This window comes from Colobus angolensis, unplaced genomic scaffold, assembly GCF_000951035.1.
Source record: "Colobus angolensis palliatus isolate OR3802 unplaced genomic scaffold, Cang.pa_1.0 Scaffold34, whole genome shotgun sequence".
Classification (NCBI taxonomy): Eukaryota; Metazoa; Chordata; class Mammalia; order Primates; family Cercopithecidae; genus Colobus; species Colobus angolensis.
Window position 1 is genome coordinate 772,687 of NW_012116710.1, and position 18,833 is coordinate 791,519.

An 18,833-nucleotide genomic window follows, 5' to 3' on the forward strand; every position below is an offset into this window, starting at 1 on the left:
AAAAAAAAAAAAAAAAAAAATCTAGGCATGGTGGTGCACACCTGTAATCCCAGGTACTCAAGGAGGCTGAGGCAGGAGAACCGCTTGAACCCAGGAGGAAGAGAGTGCAGTGAGCCGAAATTGTGCCACCACACTCCAGCCTGGGCAACAGAGTGAGACCCTATCTCAAACAAAACAAAACAAAAACGCATAGTATTGTTAGTAATACATGTAAGTGCTCAGCACGTAGTAGGTCCTCAATAAATAGTAGCCATTGCTATTATTATTACCATGCATATTTATTTCTCTACTTATGTAGAGTCTGTTTATTTCTCCTACTGGAATATAAAAATTTCCTGATGGCAGTGTCCATACTATCTGGTTCACCTTTATATCCCCTATGTCTGGCACTTATGCAATACTTATTGAAGAAGTATCCATCTCTCACCTTGCAGCAGAAGAAGATCTTTACAATCCAAGGCTGCTACCCGGTGATCCGGTATCTCTTGCGCCGGAGGGGCTGGGTGGAGAAGAAGATGGTCCATCGCTCAGGCCCCACCCTGCTGCCACCCCAAAAGGATCTGGATAGCTCAGCGATGGGTGACAGTGACACCACTGAGGATGGTGAGTGGTTCCCTCCCTTTCCACAACTGTCCCTCCTGAGTCCCACTGTCCCAGGGTTGAGGCCTTATGGACTATGGGGCAGGGAGAGGAAACTCATCAGCTCTGGGCTCTGCATCCACAGAGGATGAAGATGAGGATGAGGAGTTCCAGCCACCACAGCTGTTCGACTTGGATGATTTACTGAAATTTGATGACCTAGATGGAACACACGCTCTGATGGTGAGGGGCCTGGGGGACAAGATGAAGCAGGGGCTGCCTGCTTAGTGGGAGAGCATTGGTGTCCAGCTGGGTGACCTCAGACTAGTCCTTTCTTTCTCTGGGCCACAGTTTCCCTATCTGTAGTAAAAACTGCTTCTTTAAAGGCTGGATAGAGCTGGGCATGGTGGCTCACGCCTGTGGTCCCAGCTACTCAGGAGGCCAAGGTGGGAGGATCACTTGAGGCTAGGAGTTCAAGACTAGCCTGGGCAACATAGTAAGACTCAGTCTTTACAAAAAAAGGTAGAAAAACATTATCCGGGTGTGGTGGCGTGTTCCTGTAGTCCCATCTACTCGGGAGGCTAAGGTGGGAGGATCGCTTGAACCCGGGAATTACAGGCTGCAGTGAGCTATGATCACACCACTGCACTCCAGCCTGGGCAACAAAGCAAGACTCTATCTCTAAAAAAGAAATAAGTGAATAAAGGCTGGATAGGGCCGCAGAGTGGGGAGGGACACATCAGGCCTGTGTCCCATCTGGCCTGCGATTCAGAGCTCTGCTAGGTCATACCAGATGCCAGCACAGCCTCCATGCATGGTAACTCCCCCTTCAAATAAAAACCCCATAGTTCACTTTCTCCCTCTGCTTTTGGTAAGTGAAGGTAGGAAGGAAGGGCTTAAAAAGCTCTGGAAGAGGTGGAGTGGGGTGGCTTATGCCTGTAATCCCAGTACTTTGGGAGGCTGAGGAGGGCGGATCCCTTGAGGTTAGGAGTTTGAGACCAGCCTGGCCAACATGGTGAAAACCCATCTCTACTGGAAAAAAAAAAAAAAATAGCCGGGTGTGGTGGCAGGCGCCTGTAATCCCAACTACTTAGGAAGCTGAGGCAGCAGAATTGCTTGAACCCAGGAGGTGGAGGTTGCAGTGAACTGAGATCACGCCACTGCATCCCAGCCTGGGCAACAGAGTGAGACTCTGTCTCAAAAATAAAATAAAAATACAAAAATTAGCCAGGCGTGGTGGCGGGCACCTGTAATCCCAGCTACTCGGGAGGGTGAGGCATGAGAATTGCTTGAACTTAGGAGATGGAGGTTGTAGTGAGCTGAAATCGCACCACTGCACTTCAGCCTGGGTGACAGAACAAGCGATAACTCCATCTGAAAAAAAAAAAAAAAGCTGAAAGAGTCGGGTGTGATGATGTGGAGGACATGCATGTTGATGTGAGGGTACTTGGGTTTCCATCTTGGTAGTGCCACTTACTGAGGTCAACTATATAAAATTGCCATTTCTGGCCGGGCGTGGTGGGTCATGCCTGTAATCACAACACTTTGGGAGGCTAAGGTGAGTGGCTTATTTGAGGTCAGGAGTTCGAGACCAGCATGGTAAAACCCCTGTCTCTACTAAAAATATTAAAAAAAAGAAAAAAATTATCTGGGTCTGGTGGCATACACCTGTAATTCCAGCTACTAGAGAAGCTGAGGCAGAAGAATCACTTGAACCCAGGAGACGGAGGTTGCAGTGAGCCAAAATCATGCCACTGCACTCCAGCCTGGGTGACAGAATCAGACTCCATCTCAAAAAAAAAAAAAAAAAAAAAAGCCATTTCTCTATGTCAGGAATGGCTGAATATTGGCAGCTTCATATGGGTCAATCTCATGAGCCCTTGGGCAAGTCGCTTGTCTTCCTATGCCTCAGTTTCCTCATCTGCAAAATAGAGATTACCTTAGCACCTACCACGTAGAACTGTGGTGAACCTTGAATGAACTGACATGGAAAGTGCTTAGAGCAAGGCCCAGCATGTGCTGACATTGGTTATGAATAATTATCCCACCTCCCAGAATTGTAGGAAGGATGGAGAGAGGTGGGGTCCATGAGACAGCCTTTGTCACAGGCTGTGTGCCCATCAGCTTGGAGTCACTGTCCTGCCCCTGGGCAAGTCACTGATGACCATGGGCCAGAACAAAGTGTGACATTCAGTTGTGCAGCTTTATCACTGCTTGGGGACACCCTTAAGGGGCCTGCCCCCTCAGTGGCTAACTCCATAGTTGGGTCTATGTCTCAGTCTTTGGAATTTGCCGTGGTTTGATGAGGCTAATGCCAACTCCTTCTTCTCACGCTGCCACCGCCTGGGGGCTGAGAATGACAAGCCTCATATGACACCTTAAGCAGTGACAAAGGGAGGCAGAAGGGAGTCTTTGGCATCCCTAAGGCCAAAAGGAGCCTGAAAGACTGGCTTGGCCTCTGCCCACCTGTGCCCTGGAAGAAGAGAAATCTTGACTTTAACAAAGATGATGTGTGGGCTAGAGTCCACCTTGGAAGCATCCTCTCCTTCCTGTTCACCCACCCTGCTCAGCAGGGCAGGGAGAGGCTGCCTTAGGCCCTGCTACCCACACTGGCCTCTGTGTTTCTGTCTCCTCCCTGTCTCCCCAGTCCCGCATGGTTCAGAATGAGACCCCCTACTTCATCTGGACCACCCGGCGGGATGTGCTCGACTGTCGCTTCCTCTCCAAGGATCAGATGATAAACCACTACGCCCGGGCTGGCTCCTTTACCACAAAGGTGGGCTCCCTAGAGGAGCAGGCAGGGCAGCCTCCAACTCCCCGCCCTTGGGCTGGCAGCCCTCCTCCCTGCTCTCCTTGTTAGTAAGAGGAAATTCTCAGGGCAAGGGGAAGTATATAATTCAGAAGATTTGGAGTCTGACCAGCATCTGGCTGGTTCAAATCCATCCCCTGTACCGTATCTGGCATGTGTAGATATAGTGACTAAAATGGGCTCCAGCATTCAAATAAGTCTGGAGGTAGAACAATCACCAAACCCAGTGATAGTGAGCAAGCAGACTCTTAACCTCCTAAGCAGAAGATATCTGGCTATTGAACCATTCTGTCTTACCTGGGTTTCTTTTTTTTTTTTTTTTTTTGAGTGGAGTCTCACTCTGTCTCCCAGGCTGGAATGCAGTGGTGCAATCTCTGCCCACTGCAATCTCTGCCTCCCAGGTTCAAGCAATTCTTCTGCCTCAGCCTCCTGAGTAGCTGGGACTACAGGTATGTGTCACCACACCTGGCTGATTTTTGTATTTTTTAGTAGAAACGGCGTTTCATCCTGTTGGCCAAGCTGGTCTTGAACTCATGACCTCAGGTGATCCACTTCAGCTTCCCAAAGTGCTGGGATTACAGGCATGAGCCATCATGCCCAGACTTACCTGGGTTTCTTAGCAAGTGACTTCACCTCTCTGAGCCTCAGTTTTCTCATCTTTCAGTGAGAATACCAGTAAGGACTATCTTCTGGGGTTGTGGCAAGGATGAAGGGCTTTATAATAATGACCTGCCATTATATTATTGGTGTGCGTTAGGAAGGATTCTAGAAGAAGCAGCCCTTGTTTTGTTCTATTTTTAAGAGGTGAGATCTTGCTATGTTGCCCAGGCTGGTCTTGGCCTCGAGCAGTCCTCCTACTTCAGCCTCCCAGAGTGCTGGGATTACAGGTGTAAACTACTGTGCTTGGCCTTGGCAGCTCTTTAAGAATGTGAAAGAGTTGGCCGGGCGCGGTGGCTCAAGCCTGTAATCCCAGCACTTTGGGAGGCCAAGACGGGCGGATCACGAGGTCAGGAGATCGAGACCATCCTGGCTAACCCAGTGAAACCCCGTCTCTACTAAAAAAATACAAAAAATTAGCCGGGCGTGGTGTTGGGCGCCTGTAGTCCCAGCTACTCAGGAGGCTGAGGCAGGAGAATGGCGTGAACCCGGGAGGCGGAGCTTGCAGTGAGCTGAGATCCGGCCGCTGCACTCCAGCCTGGGCGACAAAAGTGACACTCCATCTCAAAAAAAAAAAAAAAAAAAAGAATGTGAAAGAGTGGGCCAGGCGGCGCAGTGGCTCACGCCTGTAATCCCAGCACTTTGGGAGGCCGAGGCGGGCAGATCACAAGTTAGGAGATTGAGACCATCCTGGCTGACACCGTGAAACGCTGTCTCTACTAAAAATACAACAAATTAGCCGGGCGTGGTGTTGGGCGCCTGTAGTCCCAGCTACTCTGGAGGCTGAGGCAGGAGAATGGTATGAATCTGGGAGGCAGAACTTGACAGTGAACTGAGATCGCGCCACTGCACTCCAGCCTGGGCAACAGAGCAAGAGTCCATCTCAAAAAAAAAAAAAAAGTGAAAGGGTGGACAGGAGGGACGTCAGGCATTCTTGGCAAAGGACACTGCCCAGGCAAATGTATGTGATAGATGTGAGCAACTCAGACCTTGCAAGTGGGGCCGAGGCTCTGAGAGCATATCCAGTCAGGGTGTTTCTGGGCTGTCTGGTGTGTGCTGAGTACGGGCAGTCCTGCCCTGCCCTCTCAGCACTGACTCCGTAGGTGGGTCTATGTCTCACTCTCCGGAATTTGCCGTGGTTTGATGAGGTTGATGCCAACTCCTTCTTCCCACGCTGCTACCGCCTGGGGGCTGAGGATGACAAAAAAGCCTTCATAGGTAAGGAGACCCCCAGCCCCATGCCTGGACCTCAGGCTGACGGAGCAGGGCTGAAGCTCTGGCTCATGTTGGAGAGCGACAGGCCTCTCTTCATGTCCTCATCTGCCCCAGCAGATTTCCTTTTCCACCCTCAATCCTTATCCTTCCCTAATGTGCCCTCCATTAATGAGCCTCTTAGCTTGGTCAACTCTGACCTCCAGAAAAGCTCAGGTAGCTTGGCTTATATTCTAGAGCAGGTTCTAAAAGTTGGTCAGTCCCTTGAGTTTGGAATCCAGAACAGATTCCGGGCTTGTATCAAGTTCCACTTGTTGAATTGGGTTCCAAAAAAGGCTGCAGGCTTTGGGTTTCTAAGGCAGACTAGGTTCCAATTCCACAATATGTTCTAAATTCAGGTTAGAATTTGGATCCAGATTCTATGCTAGGTTTAAATTACATTCAAAATCTGAAATACGACACAGTCTGGTTCTCAGGATAGAGTAGGTGATGAACAGAAGAAATAAATCAGACAATGGGTCCAAGCCAGATTCTGAAGGCAGAATATGATCCAAGTCAGGTCAGATTTGGGGGGTCTGGTTCCACAACTGAAACAGGAGCAAGTCCTTTTTTTTTTTTTGAGACGGAGTCTCAGTCACCCAGACTGGAGTGCAGTGGCTCGATCTTGGCTCACTGCAAGCTCCGCCTCCCAGGTTCATGCCATTCTTCTGCCTCAACCTTCCTAGTAGCTGGGATTACAGGCGCCCGCCACCACACCCGGCTAATTTTTTGTATTTTTAGTAGAGACGGGGTTTCACTGTGTTAGCCAGGATGGTCTCGATCTCCTGACCTCGTGATCCACCCACCTCGGCCTCCCAAGGTGCTAAGATTACAGGCATAAGCCACCGTACATGGCCTGAAACAGGAGCAAGTTCTAAACTCAGGCTCTAGAGTCCGAAAAGGTAGAGTCAGGTTCTGGATCCAAAATAGGGCAAGTCATGGTCAGGTTCTGGATCCAAAATGGGGCAAGTCGTGATCAGGTTCTGGAACCAGAACAGGCCTCAAGCCTAGGGGCTGAGCAGGGTATCCCCTGGCCTGGGAGCAGAGGACTTCTGGCTGACAGCTGCCCGCAACGTTCTCAAGCTGGTGGTGAAGTCTGAGTGGAAGTCATACCCTATCCAGGCAGTAGAGGAAGAGGCCTCAGGTAAGTACTGTGATTACCTCCACTCTCCCACCCATTTATCCTCCACCAGCTGCCCTTCCACCTATCTGCCCTTCTACCTATCTATTCATCCACCCACCTACTGGTTCATTCACACATCTGTGTATGATTCACACCTACCCATCTATCCATCCATCCATCCATCCATCCATCCACTCATCCATTCACCTATGTACCCACTTATTCACCTACTCTCTGATCTACCGATTCACCCACCCACACTTCCATTCATGCTTCCATCCTCCCGTCACCCATTGTTAATCTCTTCATTCATCTACCTGACGTCAGCTCCATACTCCCCATCCATCTATCCACTCCCTATCCTTCCACAGATCCATCTACCCATCTACCTACCTGCTATTCCATTCTCCTATCTACCACCTATCTGTCCTCCAGTCCATCCACTCATCCATTTTTCTGTCCCAGGTACCTAGACACTTGTCTTCCCATCCATTTGTTAGTTGATCCACTCCTCATTCCGCCCTCCCATGGGCCTGGCATGTGGCCAAGCACCCTGGAGAGGGCAGACTAAGAAGACATGGTCCGTCCCTGCCTGTGAGGAGCTCAGGTCTCTGAGGAGGAGGAAGCAGTGAAACCAGGCTTTACACATGGCCTGAGAACAGCTTAGGCCTGAACATAAGGAAGAGCTTGGAATGGAGGGGGACAAAGAGGAACCCTCACTATCATTACATGCCAGCCCAACCACTGCCTACCCTTTCCCTTTCTGGATTTAGCTTGTGCCTCCAGGCTCCTAGTCGTGTAATCCAGGGACCCATCAGTGAGGGATTCAGGGAAGTAGAGGCGGCTCTCCAGGAAGGAGGAAAATCCCTGCCTCTTCCAGAAGGAGACCTCCCCATTGCTGTCTCTTGCATGTGTCACGTACAGGGAAGGCTTGGTTGTGTGCCAGGATAAGGGGCAAAAGGGCCTTGGGTGTGGCTAGAGACCCCGTGCTTAAGCTTTTATGGTATAGGTCAGGCTGCAGGGGTCTGAGGGCCTCAGTTGTATATCAGGGTCTTCAGTGCACTGTGATGTTCGGGGTGAGTCAGGTCTGTGGATGTGCATGGGGGTCTTCTGAAGGGTCAGTTTCTGTAATCACTTTCAGGTGTGTCAGGGCTTTGTGCAGTCACAGTGCACACACAGGTTAGTGCTTCTGTGGGCTAATGATTGTAGCTCTGTATCAGGATTCTGGGAGTGGGTCCGGATTTCTGTTGTGTGGACTTAAGAACCTGTGTCAGACTTGGGGGAAGGGTATTCATGTATAACTGGGTTCACATAGGCCAAGGCTCCCAGGTGCATTTTAGGCAGAGCCTCAGGTGTGTTAGAGGTCCCAGGGGCAGAGAGGCTATAGGTACTGTCAGAGGCCTTGGGGACATTTAGGGCAGAGTCTTCAGTGAGTGACAGGTCCTGGGACAGTGGGAGCCAGGGACAAGTGCTAGAGTTGCAGTGAATTTAGAGCAAAGCCTCAGCTAAGTGACACATCCCAGGGCAGTAAGGGATCTATCTAGGTACGTGCTGGGCCTCATGTAAGTGACAGGCCTTAGGACAATGGGGGCTGTGGCATGTGTCAGGTTACCTGCCTTGATATGGGATCGTGACAGGCCCCTCCCTATGTGCAGGAGACAAGCAGCACAAGAAACAGGAGAAAAACCCAGTGTCGGTGTCCCCAGAGTTTGTGGATGAAGCTCTGTGTGCGTGCGAGGAGTACCTTAGCAACCTGGCCCACATGGACATCGACAAGGACCTGGAGGCCCCACTGTACCTCACCCCCGAGGGCTGGTCCCTCTTCCTCCAGCGCTACTACCAAGTGGTCCAGTGAGTCCCCTGCAGCTGGGACTTTGGGCTGTGGGCAGGTGCTTACAGACAGGCCCTTTCTGTCTCGGGCAGCCCCCACCCCTTCCCCAAGCTTCCCGCTCATTTACCCTGCCCTTCTTCTGCTCGGGAACCCTCAAGGACTCCCACTGCCTCCATGATAGGGTCTGGGCCACTCTTCTTGGTTCTTGGCATAGCATAGTCTCTTAAGAGCATGGCCCGTGCCACCAAATGGACAGCACATTGCCCAAAGTGTGTGTTGTATGGATGTTAATTCTCCAGGAAGTAAATAGATTTTATGGAAAAAGGGCTTTTGTGGTCCATCACATTGGGAAAACACTGGATTAAGCAGTTAATTAAAGAGGCTTCCCTGGGGCAGTACTTTTCAGAACCTATGGGTGGTGTAAGCCTACAGAGAGAGTGTATCCTGTACTCTCTCTGTAGGCTCCCACCCTGCCCTGCCTCCCACCAAGCATCCTGAGGGGCAGTGTTTTCCTTTTTTTTTTTTTCTTTTTTGAGATGGAGTCTCGCTCTTTCGCCCAGGCTGGAGTGCAGTGGCACGATCTTGGCTCACTGCAAGCTCCGCCTCCCGGGTTCACGCCATTCTCCTGCCTCAGCCTCCCCAGTAGCTGGGACTACAGGGGCCCGCCACCACGCCTGGCTAATTTTTTATATTTTTAGTAGAGACGGGGTTTCACCATGTTAGCCAGGATGGTCTCGATCTCCTGACCTCGTGATTCGCCCTCCTCGGCCTCCCAAAGTGCTGGGATTACAGGCGTGAGCCACCGCGCCTGGCCTGGGGCAGTGTTTTCTGAACACATTTTGGAAAAAAGTTCTCAGGCGGGGGAAGTGAGGATCAAGGTGGGCCTGGTGCTGCTTTAGGGAGATTCCATTCAGGAGAAGCATGCAGGAGCAACTGGAGGGAGAACAGCCCTGAAGGCAGAACACACAGTAAGCATTTCTTTAGCAACTCCAATGTGCCAAGCATTGTGCCAGGTACCAGAAATGAAGCGTAGCCCCTGTTGTCAACCGGGACACAGCTTAAGGTTTGAGACCTGCAGGAAGCCAGGTGGGAGTGCTAGGAATCTCAGCTGGGGTGGTGGTAATGGAAAGAAATTGACAGATTTAATTGCTCAATAGGGGAAACTGAAGAACAGAAACAAATGGACAGATTTAATTACTCAATAGGGGAAACTGAAGAACTAATGAATGACATGAGCAGCAGACCCACGTCATCAGCAAGTAATTCATTGCATCTTTTCTAAATGTCAGGAAATAACTTAGGTGGCCCAATACTTTCTCTTTAGCTACTGGAAAATGTAAAGCTACCCATCTTAAGAATTATCAAGGCGGCCAGGCGTGGTGGCTCACGCCTGTAATCCCAGCACTTTGGGAGGTGGAGGCGGGCAGATCACTTGAGGTCAGGAGTTGGAGACCAGCCTGGGCAATATGGCGAAACCCCATCTCTACTAAACATACGAAAATTAACTGGCATGGTGGCACATGCCTGTAATCCCAGCTACTCAGGAGCCACTGAGTAGTGTGAGCCACTGCACTCAGCCTAATTCGTTCAATATTTACTGTTTTTTTTACTGTTTTTTTTTTTTTTTTTTGAGACGGAATCTGGCTCTGTCACCCAGGCTGGAGTGCAGTGGCCGGATCTCAGCTCACTGCAAGCTCCGCCTCCCAGGTTCACACCATTCTCCTGCCTCAGCCTCCCGAGTAGCTGGGACTACAGGCACCCGCCACCTTGCCCGGCTAGTTTTTTGTAGTTTTTAGTAGAGACGGGGTTTCGCTGTGTTAGCCAGGATGGTCTTGATCTCCTGACCTCGTGATCCACCCGTCTCGGCCTCCCAAAGTGCTGGGATTACAGGCTTGAGCCACCGCGCCCGGCCTAATATTTACTGTTAATGCTTCTCAACTTTTTTAAAAAAACAAATCCACTCGGGGCGGTGGCTCATGCCTGTAATCCTAGCACTTTGGGAGGCCAAGGCTGAGACAGGAGAATTGCTTGAATCCGGGAGGCAGAGGTTGCAGTGAGCCAAGATTGTGCCACTGCACTCCAGCCTAGGTGACAGAGTGAGACTCTGTCTCAAACAAAAAAAAAAAAGAATTTTCAAGACTTCGAACATTAGTCATGAAGCACGAGTCCTTTTTATTTCTGGTGTGTGGGGGCAAGTTCTAGAGGGCTATAGGAATCTCTGTGAAGTCGGGATTACATAAAATATTGCATCATATAACACACGTACACAGTGTTGAATGGTTCGGTACAAATGACCAGCATTCATTCATTCCTTCAATATTTTATTTTAGTTTAGTTTTTTGAGACAGGGTCTTACTTTGTCACCCAGGCTGGAGTGCAGTGGTGCAATCTTGGCTCACTGCAACCTCTGCCTCCCAGGCTCAAGTGATTTTTCCCACCTCAGCCTCCTGAGTAGCTGGGACTACAGGTGTGTGCCACCAGGCCTGGCAAATTTTTGTTTGGTGGGCCTACAAACAAAAATTTTTTTTGTGTGTGTGGTCGGCCTAATTCATTCAATATTTACTGTTAATGCTTCTCAACTTTTTTAAAAAAACAAATCCACTTGGGGCAGTGGCTCATGCCTGTAATCCCAGCACTTTGGGAGGCCAAGACTGGTGGATCATGAGGTCAGGAGTTCAAGACCAGCCTGGCCAATATGGTGAAACCCCATCTTTTGTAAAAATACAAAAATTAGTGGCCGGGTGTGGTGGCTCACACCTGTAATCCCAGCACTTTGGGAGGCTGAGGCAGGCAGATTACCCAGGTCATGAGATCGAGACCATCCTGGCTAACACGGTGAAACCCCGTCTCTACTAAAAATACAAAAAAATTATCCGGGTGTAGTGGTGGGCACCTGTAGTCCCAACTACTCAGGAGGCTGAGGCAGGAGAATGGCATGAACCCGGCAGGTGAAGCTTGCAGTGAGCTGAGATCGCGCCATTGCACTCCAGCCTGGGCAACAGAGCGAGACTCTGTCTCGGAAAAAAAAAAAAACCAACCACCCAGTTTTTTGTTTGTTTGTTTTAATCCTGGATTTTAAGAACTAAGCCAGCCAGGTTTTCATCAAGGTTGACTTTTCATTAAAATACTGTTTGTTTTTTTTTCTTTTCACTAACTATAAAATCATACTGTCATGTCAAATATACTTTTTCAAATTACACTCCTGTGTGATACTTTCCTGGGCCACATCACAGATTACCGAACAGATTCTTCATGCTACGGACCACAGAAAAGTTTGTCAGGACATAGGTGTGAGTACTGCTGGGAGACCTTGCCTAGCCCCCTGCATCTTGCTGTCCTTGTTCCTGGCACTGCCCCAAAGTGTTCCTGGCACTGCCCTTTTTTAAGGCTGCCTCCTCCTTAAAAAAGAGAAAGTTCTCCATGACTGGAGACATTTAAGATGCTAAGGTGTTACAGAGTTAGCTTCCCCTGAATAGGAGGAAGCTATTCATTCAGAAGGAAAGAAATGGGAGACTCTGGATGAGGTAGCTATCTGGTGTATTTTGTGACTTGGTTTAGTTCAGGACATTTTCTGTCCTGTAGAGAACAGGGTCACTCTTTGTCCATGAAACCCTGTCTGTGCAGCCCAGTTGCTGAGGCAGGCTCCTACCAAAGTACTTGCTGAGCCAACCGTTCATTCATTGAGCAAACTTTTAGGGAGTACCTGCTGAGTGCCAGGTGTGGTGCCTGGGGATGGGGATTACAGCAGAGAACAACTACAAAAAATGTTCCTGCTCTTACGGAGTTTACATTCTAGTTAGGGGATTCAGACAATAACCAAATAAGCAGATGTGTCAGGTCGGGGTAAATGATGGGGAGAAAAGCAAGGAAGAGGTGTGATATAGATGTGCTTGAAAGGAATTAGGCTAACATTGTATCAGCCAATATTAGGTGCAGATTAAGAGAGGAATGAACCCCAAAAAGCACCTATGCATGGAGGAATCAGACAGGACCAAGTTTGAATCCCGGCTGTACCAGTCAGCTTTCAGTGTATGGCCTTGGGTAAGTCCTTTAACTCTCAAAGCTTCAAAAAAAAAAAAAGTATTTTTTTTGAGATGGAGTCTCGCTCTGTTGCCCAGGCTGGAGTGCAATGGTATGATCTCGGCTCATTGCAACCTCTGCCTCCTGGGTTGAAGCGATTCTCCTGCCTCAGCCTAACGAGTAGCTGGGACTACAGGTGCCCACCACCACACCCGGCTAATTTTTGTATTTTTAGGAGAGACAGAGTTTCACCATGTTGGCCAGGATGGTCTCGATCTCTTGACCTTGTGATCCGCCCACCTCGGCCTTCCAAAGCGCTGGGATTACAAGCATGAGCCACTGTGGCCGGCCCAGTTTACTTTTTATTTTATTTTATTTTATTTTTTTGAGACCGAGTCTTGCTCTGTCACCCGCCCAGGCTGGAGTGCAGTGGCGGGATCTTGGCTCACTGTAACCTCTGCCTCCCTGGTTCAAGTGATTGTCCTGCCTTAGTCTCTCAAGTAGCTGGGATTACAGGCACCTGCCACCATGCCTGGCTAATTTTTGTATTTTTAGTAAAGACAGGGTTTTGCCATGTTGGCCAGCCTGTTCTCGAACTCCTGACTTCAGGTGATCCGCCTGCCTCCGCCTCCCAAAGTGCTGGGATTACAGGCATGAGCCACCGTGCCTGGCCTAGTTTACATTTCCCTAAAATGGGACTAGTGCTGGGTGTGGTATCTCATGCCTGCAATCCCAGAACTTTGGGAGGCTGAGCAGGAGGATCGCCTGAGGCCAGGAATTCAAGACCAGCCTGGGTAACATAATAAGACCCATCTCTGCCAAAAATAGAAATTAGCTTGGGTGTGGTGGCGTATGGCTATAATTCCAACTACTTGGGAGGCTGAAACTTGGACCTAGGAGTTCCTGGCTGCAGTGAGCCATGGTTTCACCACTGCACTTTAGCCTGGGTGACAGACCAAGACCCTGTCTCCACAAAAAAAAAAAAAAAAAAAAAAAGTCGGGGGGTAGGGGGTGGGGTACCAGTAATACTTTCCTGGCAGGGCCTTGAGGGGATTAGTGAAAATATATGGAAAGCCCTTGTCACAATGCCTGGCACATAGTGGTGCTTTATCATTAGGAACTGGAAAGATTAAATTCTGTCAAAGACAGTTTTAATGTAATAGGAATGGGAGTGGCACAGGTGGAGTGTTGGAGTAGGGGGTGGTTTGCAGTTAATGGAATTTTATAAACCTTTCCCTTTCATGTAGTCTGGGGAGGTTAGGATTTCAGGGGTGGCTTGAAGGTGGGGCCGGAGGCTTGGAAGGGACCTATGGATATCTGCAGGGAGGGCGTGGCCGAGGCTGCCTGGAAGACAGTGGGGGGGGGGGTGGAATATATCTCCCCTTGCCCTCTCCACCCACATGTCCCAGGTCCAGCCCTGCCCAAGTTCCATCATTTCCCCACAGCGAAGGGGCAGAACTCAGGCACCTCGACACTCAGGTCCAGCGCTGTGAGGACATCCTGCAGCAGCTGCGGGCCGTGGTACCCCAGATAGACATGGAAGGGGATCGCAACATCTGGATTGTGAAGCCAGGAGCCAAGTCCCGTGGACGAGGTGGGGATCAGCTCCTGCTTCCTGCCTTGGCACCTCCCATCTCCCAGTAAAGGCCAGGGAAGTTAATAGTGTAGGTCTATTGAAGCCAGATTGCATGGGTTTGAGTCCTAGCTCTGCTACTAATATTCTTCGTGACCTTGAGCAGGTTTTATCACCTCCCTGAACCCCAGTTCCCTCATATGTGAAATGAGGAGGATGATAATACCTCCTGTGAGGTGAGGATTAAATGCAGTCATGCATTTAAAGCACTATTCCAAATCCTTAACATGCTTTAATTTAGACAATCCTGGGAAACTAAGGCATGTGTAGGCTCTCACATGATCCGAAAGGATATCCATAAGGACCTGGAAGCAGCAGTTGGCTGCCTCTGGATAAGGAGATGTAATGTTTATTGTATGCCCTTTCGTACTGTCTAATTTTTGTTTTGTTTTATAGTCTATTTATTATTGGTAGGAAAGTAATAGGTGCACATACTTTTAAAAAGCCCAACACTGGCCGGGCGCGGTGGCTCATGCTTGTAATCCCAGCACTTTGGGAGGCCGAGGCGGGTGGATCACATGAGGTCAGGAGTTGGAGACCAGCCTGGCCAACATGGTGAAACCCTGTCTCTACTAAAAATACAAAAATTGGCCACACGTGGTGGCAGGCACCTGCAATCCCAGCTACTCAGGAGACTGAGGCAGGAAAATCGCTTAAACCCAGGAGGCGGAGGTTGCAGTGAGCTGGGCTCGTGCCACTGCACTCCAGCCTGGGCGACAGGACTGTCTCAAAAAAAAGCCCAGCACTTTAAATTTGTATCCATGTATATATTCCTGTTTAATCAAACAAAACTGGTTAATTAGGAAAAATTTTAAATCCTTAGCAAATTCCTGGCTTTCCCAAAGGGAACTGAGTTCTGGTTGAGGGAGACAGCCTTACCCATGCAGCCCTATCAGCTCCAAGGGGATGAGAGCTCATGACAAGCTGGCCCTTCTCCCAGCCCACGCCTGACCTTTCAATCCCTGACTGCCCTCTTCCCCCGTAGGCATCATATGCATGGACCACCTGGAGGAGATGCTGAAGCTGGTGAATGGCAACCCCATGGTGATGAAGGATGGCAAATGGGTGGTGCAGAAGTATATTGAGCGGCCCCTGCTCATCTTTGGCACCAAGTTTGACCTGAGACAGTGGTTCCTGGTAACTGACTGGAACCCACTTACTGTGTGGTTCTACCGCGACAGCTATATCCGCTTTTCCACACAGCCCTTCTCCCTGAAGAACCTGGACAAGTGAGCCCCTCTGTTCGCCTCCCACGAGCTCCCTGCCTAGTTGGGGAACTGGCAAGCAAACAGGCAATTACAGTGCAGGGGACTCACGCAGCAGCGCTAGGCTCCACACACAGACTGCAGGCAGGCGGGCTCTCATCCAGCCAGCTGTCCTTGCATCCAACAGATTTTTTATTTTTATTTTTTTTGACAGGGGGCGGTCTCACTCTGTTGCCTAGGCTGGAGTGCAGTGGCATGGTCACGGCTCACTGTAGCCTTGACTTCCTGTGCTCAAGCAATCCTTCCTCCTCAGCCTCCCAAGTATCTGAGACCACAGGCATGTGCCACAGCTGATTTTTGAATTCTTTTATGTAGACATGGGGTCTCACTATGTTGCCTAGGCTGGTCTCAAACTCCTGGGCTCAAGCGATCGTCCCACCTTGGCTTCCTAAAGTGCTGGGATTACATTGTGCCTGGCCCCTCCAACAGATTTGACCGAGTGTGTACCTTATGCCATGCACTGTTCTGGGCACTTGGGGTATAGCAGTGAACAAAACAAGATCCCAGCTCTCAAGGGCTTACATTCTAGCAGGGAGAAACAGACAAGTAATGAACACAAGTTAAATTATCTAACAGGTTCAAAGATTATTTGGGCCAGGCGCAGTGGCTCACGCCTGTAATCCCAGCACTTTGGGAGGCTGAGGCAGGCAGATCACCTGAGGTCAGGAGTTCAAGACCAGCCTGACCAATATGGTGAAACCCCGTCTCTACTAAAAATATAAAAATTAGCTGGGCGTGTTGGCGGGCGCCTGTAGTCCCAGCTACTTGGGAGGCTGAGACAGGAGAATTGTTTGAACCTGGGAGGTGGAGGTTACAGTGAACTGAGATCGTGCGACTGCACTCCAACCTGGGCAACAGAGCAAGACTCTGTCTCAAAAAAAAAAAAAAAGATTATATTTGTCGTTGGGGGAAAAGGGAAGCAAATGTAGAGCAGGGGAAAGGAGGTCAGACGTTTTGAAAACCAAGATGTCGTGTTAACTTCTGGGGTGAGAGAAAGCCTTGTTGAAGCCTGAATTCAAATTCTGTCTCTGCAGCTTCCAAGTTGTTTGACTCTGGTCATGTGAAAACCTATTTAAGCCTTGGTTTCCACGTCTGAAGAATGGAGGCAGTAGTATGAAATTCATAGCTATCAATTATTGAGTGCTTCATATGTGATAGTGCTAAGCACTTTGTATCCATTATCTTATTCTTCATAAGAACCCAGTGAGGCCGGGCACGGTGGCTCAAGCCTGTAATCCCAGCACTTTGGGAGGCCGAGTCGGGCGGATCACGAGGTCAGGAGATGGAGACCATCCTGGCTAACACGGTGAAACCCCGTCTCTACTAAAAATACAAGAAAATTAGCTGGGCATGGTGGTGGGCGCCTATAGTCCCAGCTACTCGGGAGGCTGAGGCAGGAGAATGGCGTGAACCCAGGAAGCGGAGCTTGCAGTGAGCCGAGATCGCGCCACTGCACTCCAGCCTGGGGCACAGAGCAAGACTCCGTCTCAAAAAAAAAAAAAAAAAAAAAGAACCTAGTGAATACTTCCTGTTCACCAGGTCTGAAGAAAAAAAATAAAAAACAGTGAAGTAGGTACTGTTACTACTCTCATTTTGCAGATGTGAAGAGCACGCAGGTTAGATGACTTGCCTAAGGTCTCACAACTAGTGTGGAGATGGCACTTGAACACGTCCTGACGATGACAGGGCCATACCCTTACCCACCCTCTTATCTTCCAAACACTGAGATGGTTAACTGAGACTATGCACAAAGCACTTAGTACTGTGGCCCCCATAATTAGCGCCCTCAGAGCAGCCCTGAGAGATAAGAGTAGTTCTGGCCCTAAAGGAATGTGGTGGGGCCCAGGCCTCTGTCCTTTTTGTCCTTCCTAGTAGGGCCCCATCTCAAGTTGAATAGTGCAGGGTGGCCCAGGGCTGGTTCCAGGACTTGCCTGTCCTCCCTGAACTTAGATGGGAGAGACACAAGGGCCTGGACCTCAGTTTTCTGCTCTCTGCCCCAGCTCAGTGCACCTGTGTAACAACTCCATCCAGAAGCACCTGGAGAACTCATGCCATCGGCATCCACTGCTTCCCCCAGACAACATGTGGTCCAGCCAGAGGTTCCAGGCCCACCTGCAGGAGATGGGGGCCCCAAATGCTTGGTCCACCATCATCGTGCCTGGCATGAAGGATGCTGTAATCCACGCACTTCAGACCTCCCAGGACACCGTGCAGTGTCGGAAGGCCAGCTTTGAGCTCTATGGTGCTGACTTTGTGTTCGGGGAGGACTTCCAGCCCTGGCTGATTGAGATCAACGCCAGCCCCACCATGGCGCCCTCCACGGCAGTCACAGCCCAGCTCTGTGCTGGCGTGCAAGCTGACACCCTGCGCGTGGTCATTGACCGGCGGCTGGACCGCAACTGTGACACAGGAGCCTTTGAGCTCATCTATAAGCAGGTGAGGAGGTTGGGCCCAGGCAGGACCCCAGAGAGTCTGCACCCTCTACCAGGCAGCCCATAGTGGAGTATAGGGCTCTGCAGTCAGACCTAGTTTAAGACCCAGATTCAAATCCTGGTCCTGCTAAGGTGACCTCACCTCCTTGAGCCTCAGTCTCCTGATCTTTGAAATGGCGATATTATTACCAACTTTCTCATGGGAATGGGAGAATAAAATGAATTAGTGTATGGGGATAATATTTCTAGAGAGGCATATAGCATAGTCATAAGAGCAGAGATTCTGGAATCTCCTTGGGTTCAAATTCCTGTTCAGTGACAACAAGCTGTGTGACTTTGGACAAGTTCCTAACCCCTAGGTCTCCTCATCTGTAAGAATAAAAATAGTACCTAACTCACAAAGTTAGGTACTATGAGTTGTGAGAATTAAATGATACGTAAACTTCATTTTCATTTATTTATTTTTGAGACCGAGTCTTGCGCTGTTGCCCAGGCTGGAGTGCAGAGGCACGATCTTGGCTCACTGCAACCTCCACCTCCTGGGTTCAAGCAATTCTCCTGCCTCAGCCTCCCACGTAGCTGGGATTACAGGTGCCCACCACAACGCCTGGCTAATTTTTGTATTTTTAGTAGATACAGGGTTTCTCCATGTTGGCCAGGCTGGTCTCGAACTCCTGACCTCAGGTGATACGCCTACCTCAGCCTCCCAAAGTGCTGGGATTACAGGCAGGAGCCACCGTGCCCAGCCAGTAAAGTACTTTAGAATAGTGCCTGGCACATAGTAAATGCTACTAAGTTTTAGCTAATGTTGTTATTACCTAATAAGGTTAGGAGTTTCATCATGTATAACCTGTAAAGTGCCTGAATGTATAGTAATAGGCAATTACTGGTAGCTACTATTAGTAGTAGTAGTATAATTATTTCACTCATCTTGCTTCAAAGAGAGATTGGAGTCTACTTGTAAAATAGAACAGCATTTTAAAAAATCAGTCAGAAAATTGATTGCAAGGCTTTCTGAGCTCTGGATAGAATTTCTTGTGGCAGTTTAAGTGGCTTCTGATTAGCATTCGGCTTCCGTCAAGGTTTGGTTACGGGAAGAGAGCATACCGATCACATGACCTAAGTGACCTCGTCTTTATTACAGTTATTGATCATTTCTCTTTTTTTTCGAGACAGAGTCTTGCTCTGTTGCCCGGGCTGGAGTGCGGTGGCGCGATCTCGGCTCACTGCAAG

At 49.6% G+C, this 18,833-nt stretch overlaps 1 protein-coding gene across 2 annotated transcripts in view; it reads left to right on the top strand.

Moving 5' to 3' along the window:
- The window catches only part of LOC105519059 (actin-related protein 2/3 complex subunit 4), a 45,966-nt gene that overhangs the window by 21,818 nt on the left and 5,315 nt on the right, over positions 1-18,833 (top strand). Inside the window, exons 6-13 of one of the 2 annotated variants that reach the window (XM_011952232.1) lie at positions 435-603; positions 725-822; positions 5,149-5,263; positions 6,342-6,440; positions 8,075-8,270; positions 13,716-13,864; positions 14,889-15,132; positions 17,169-17,604. In XM_011952232.1, coding sequence (XP_011807622.1) covers positions 435-603; positions 725-822; positions 5,149-5,263; positions 6,342-6,440; positions 8,075-8,270; positions 13,716-13,864; positions 14,889-15,132; positions 17,169-17,604 — 1,506 coding nt within the window. The remainder of the gene's footprint in view (positions 1-434; positions 604-724; positions 823-5,148; positions 5,264-6,341; positions 6,441-8,074; positions 8,271-13,715; positions 13,865-14,888; positions 15,133-17,168; positions 17,605-18,833) is intronic. The other variant, XM_011952233.1, reaches the window with a different exon arrangement.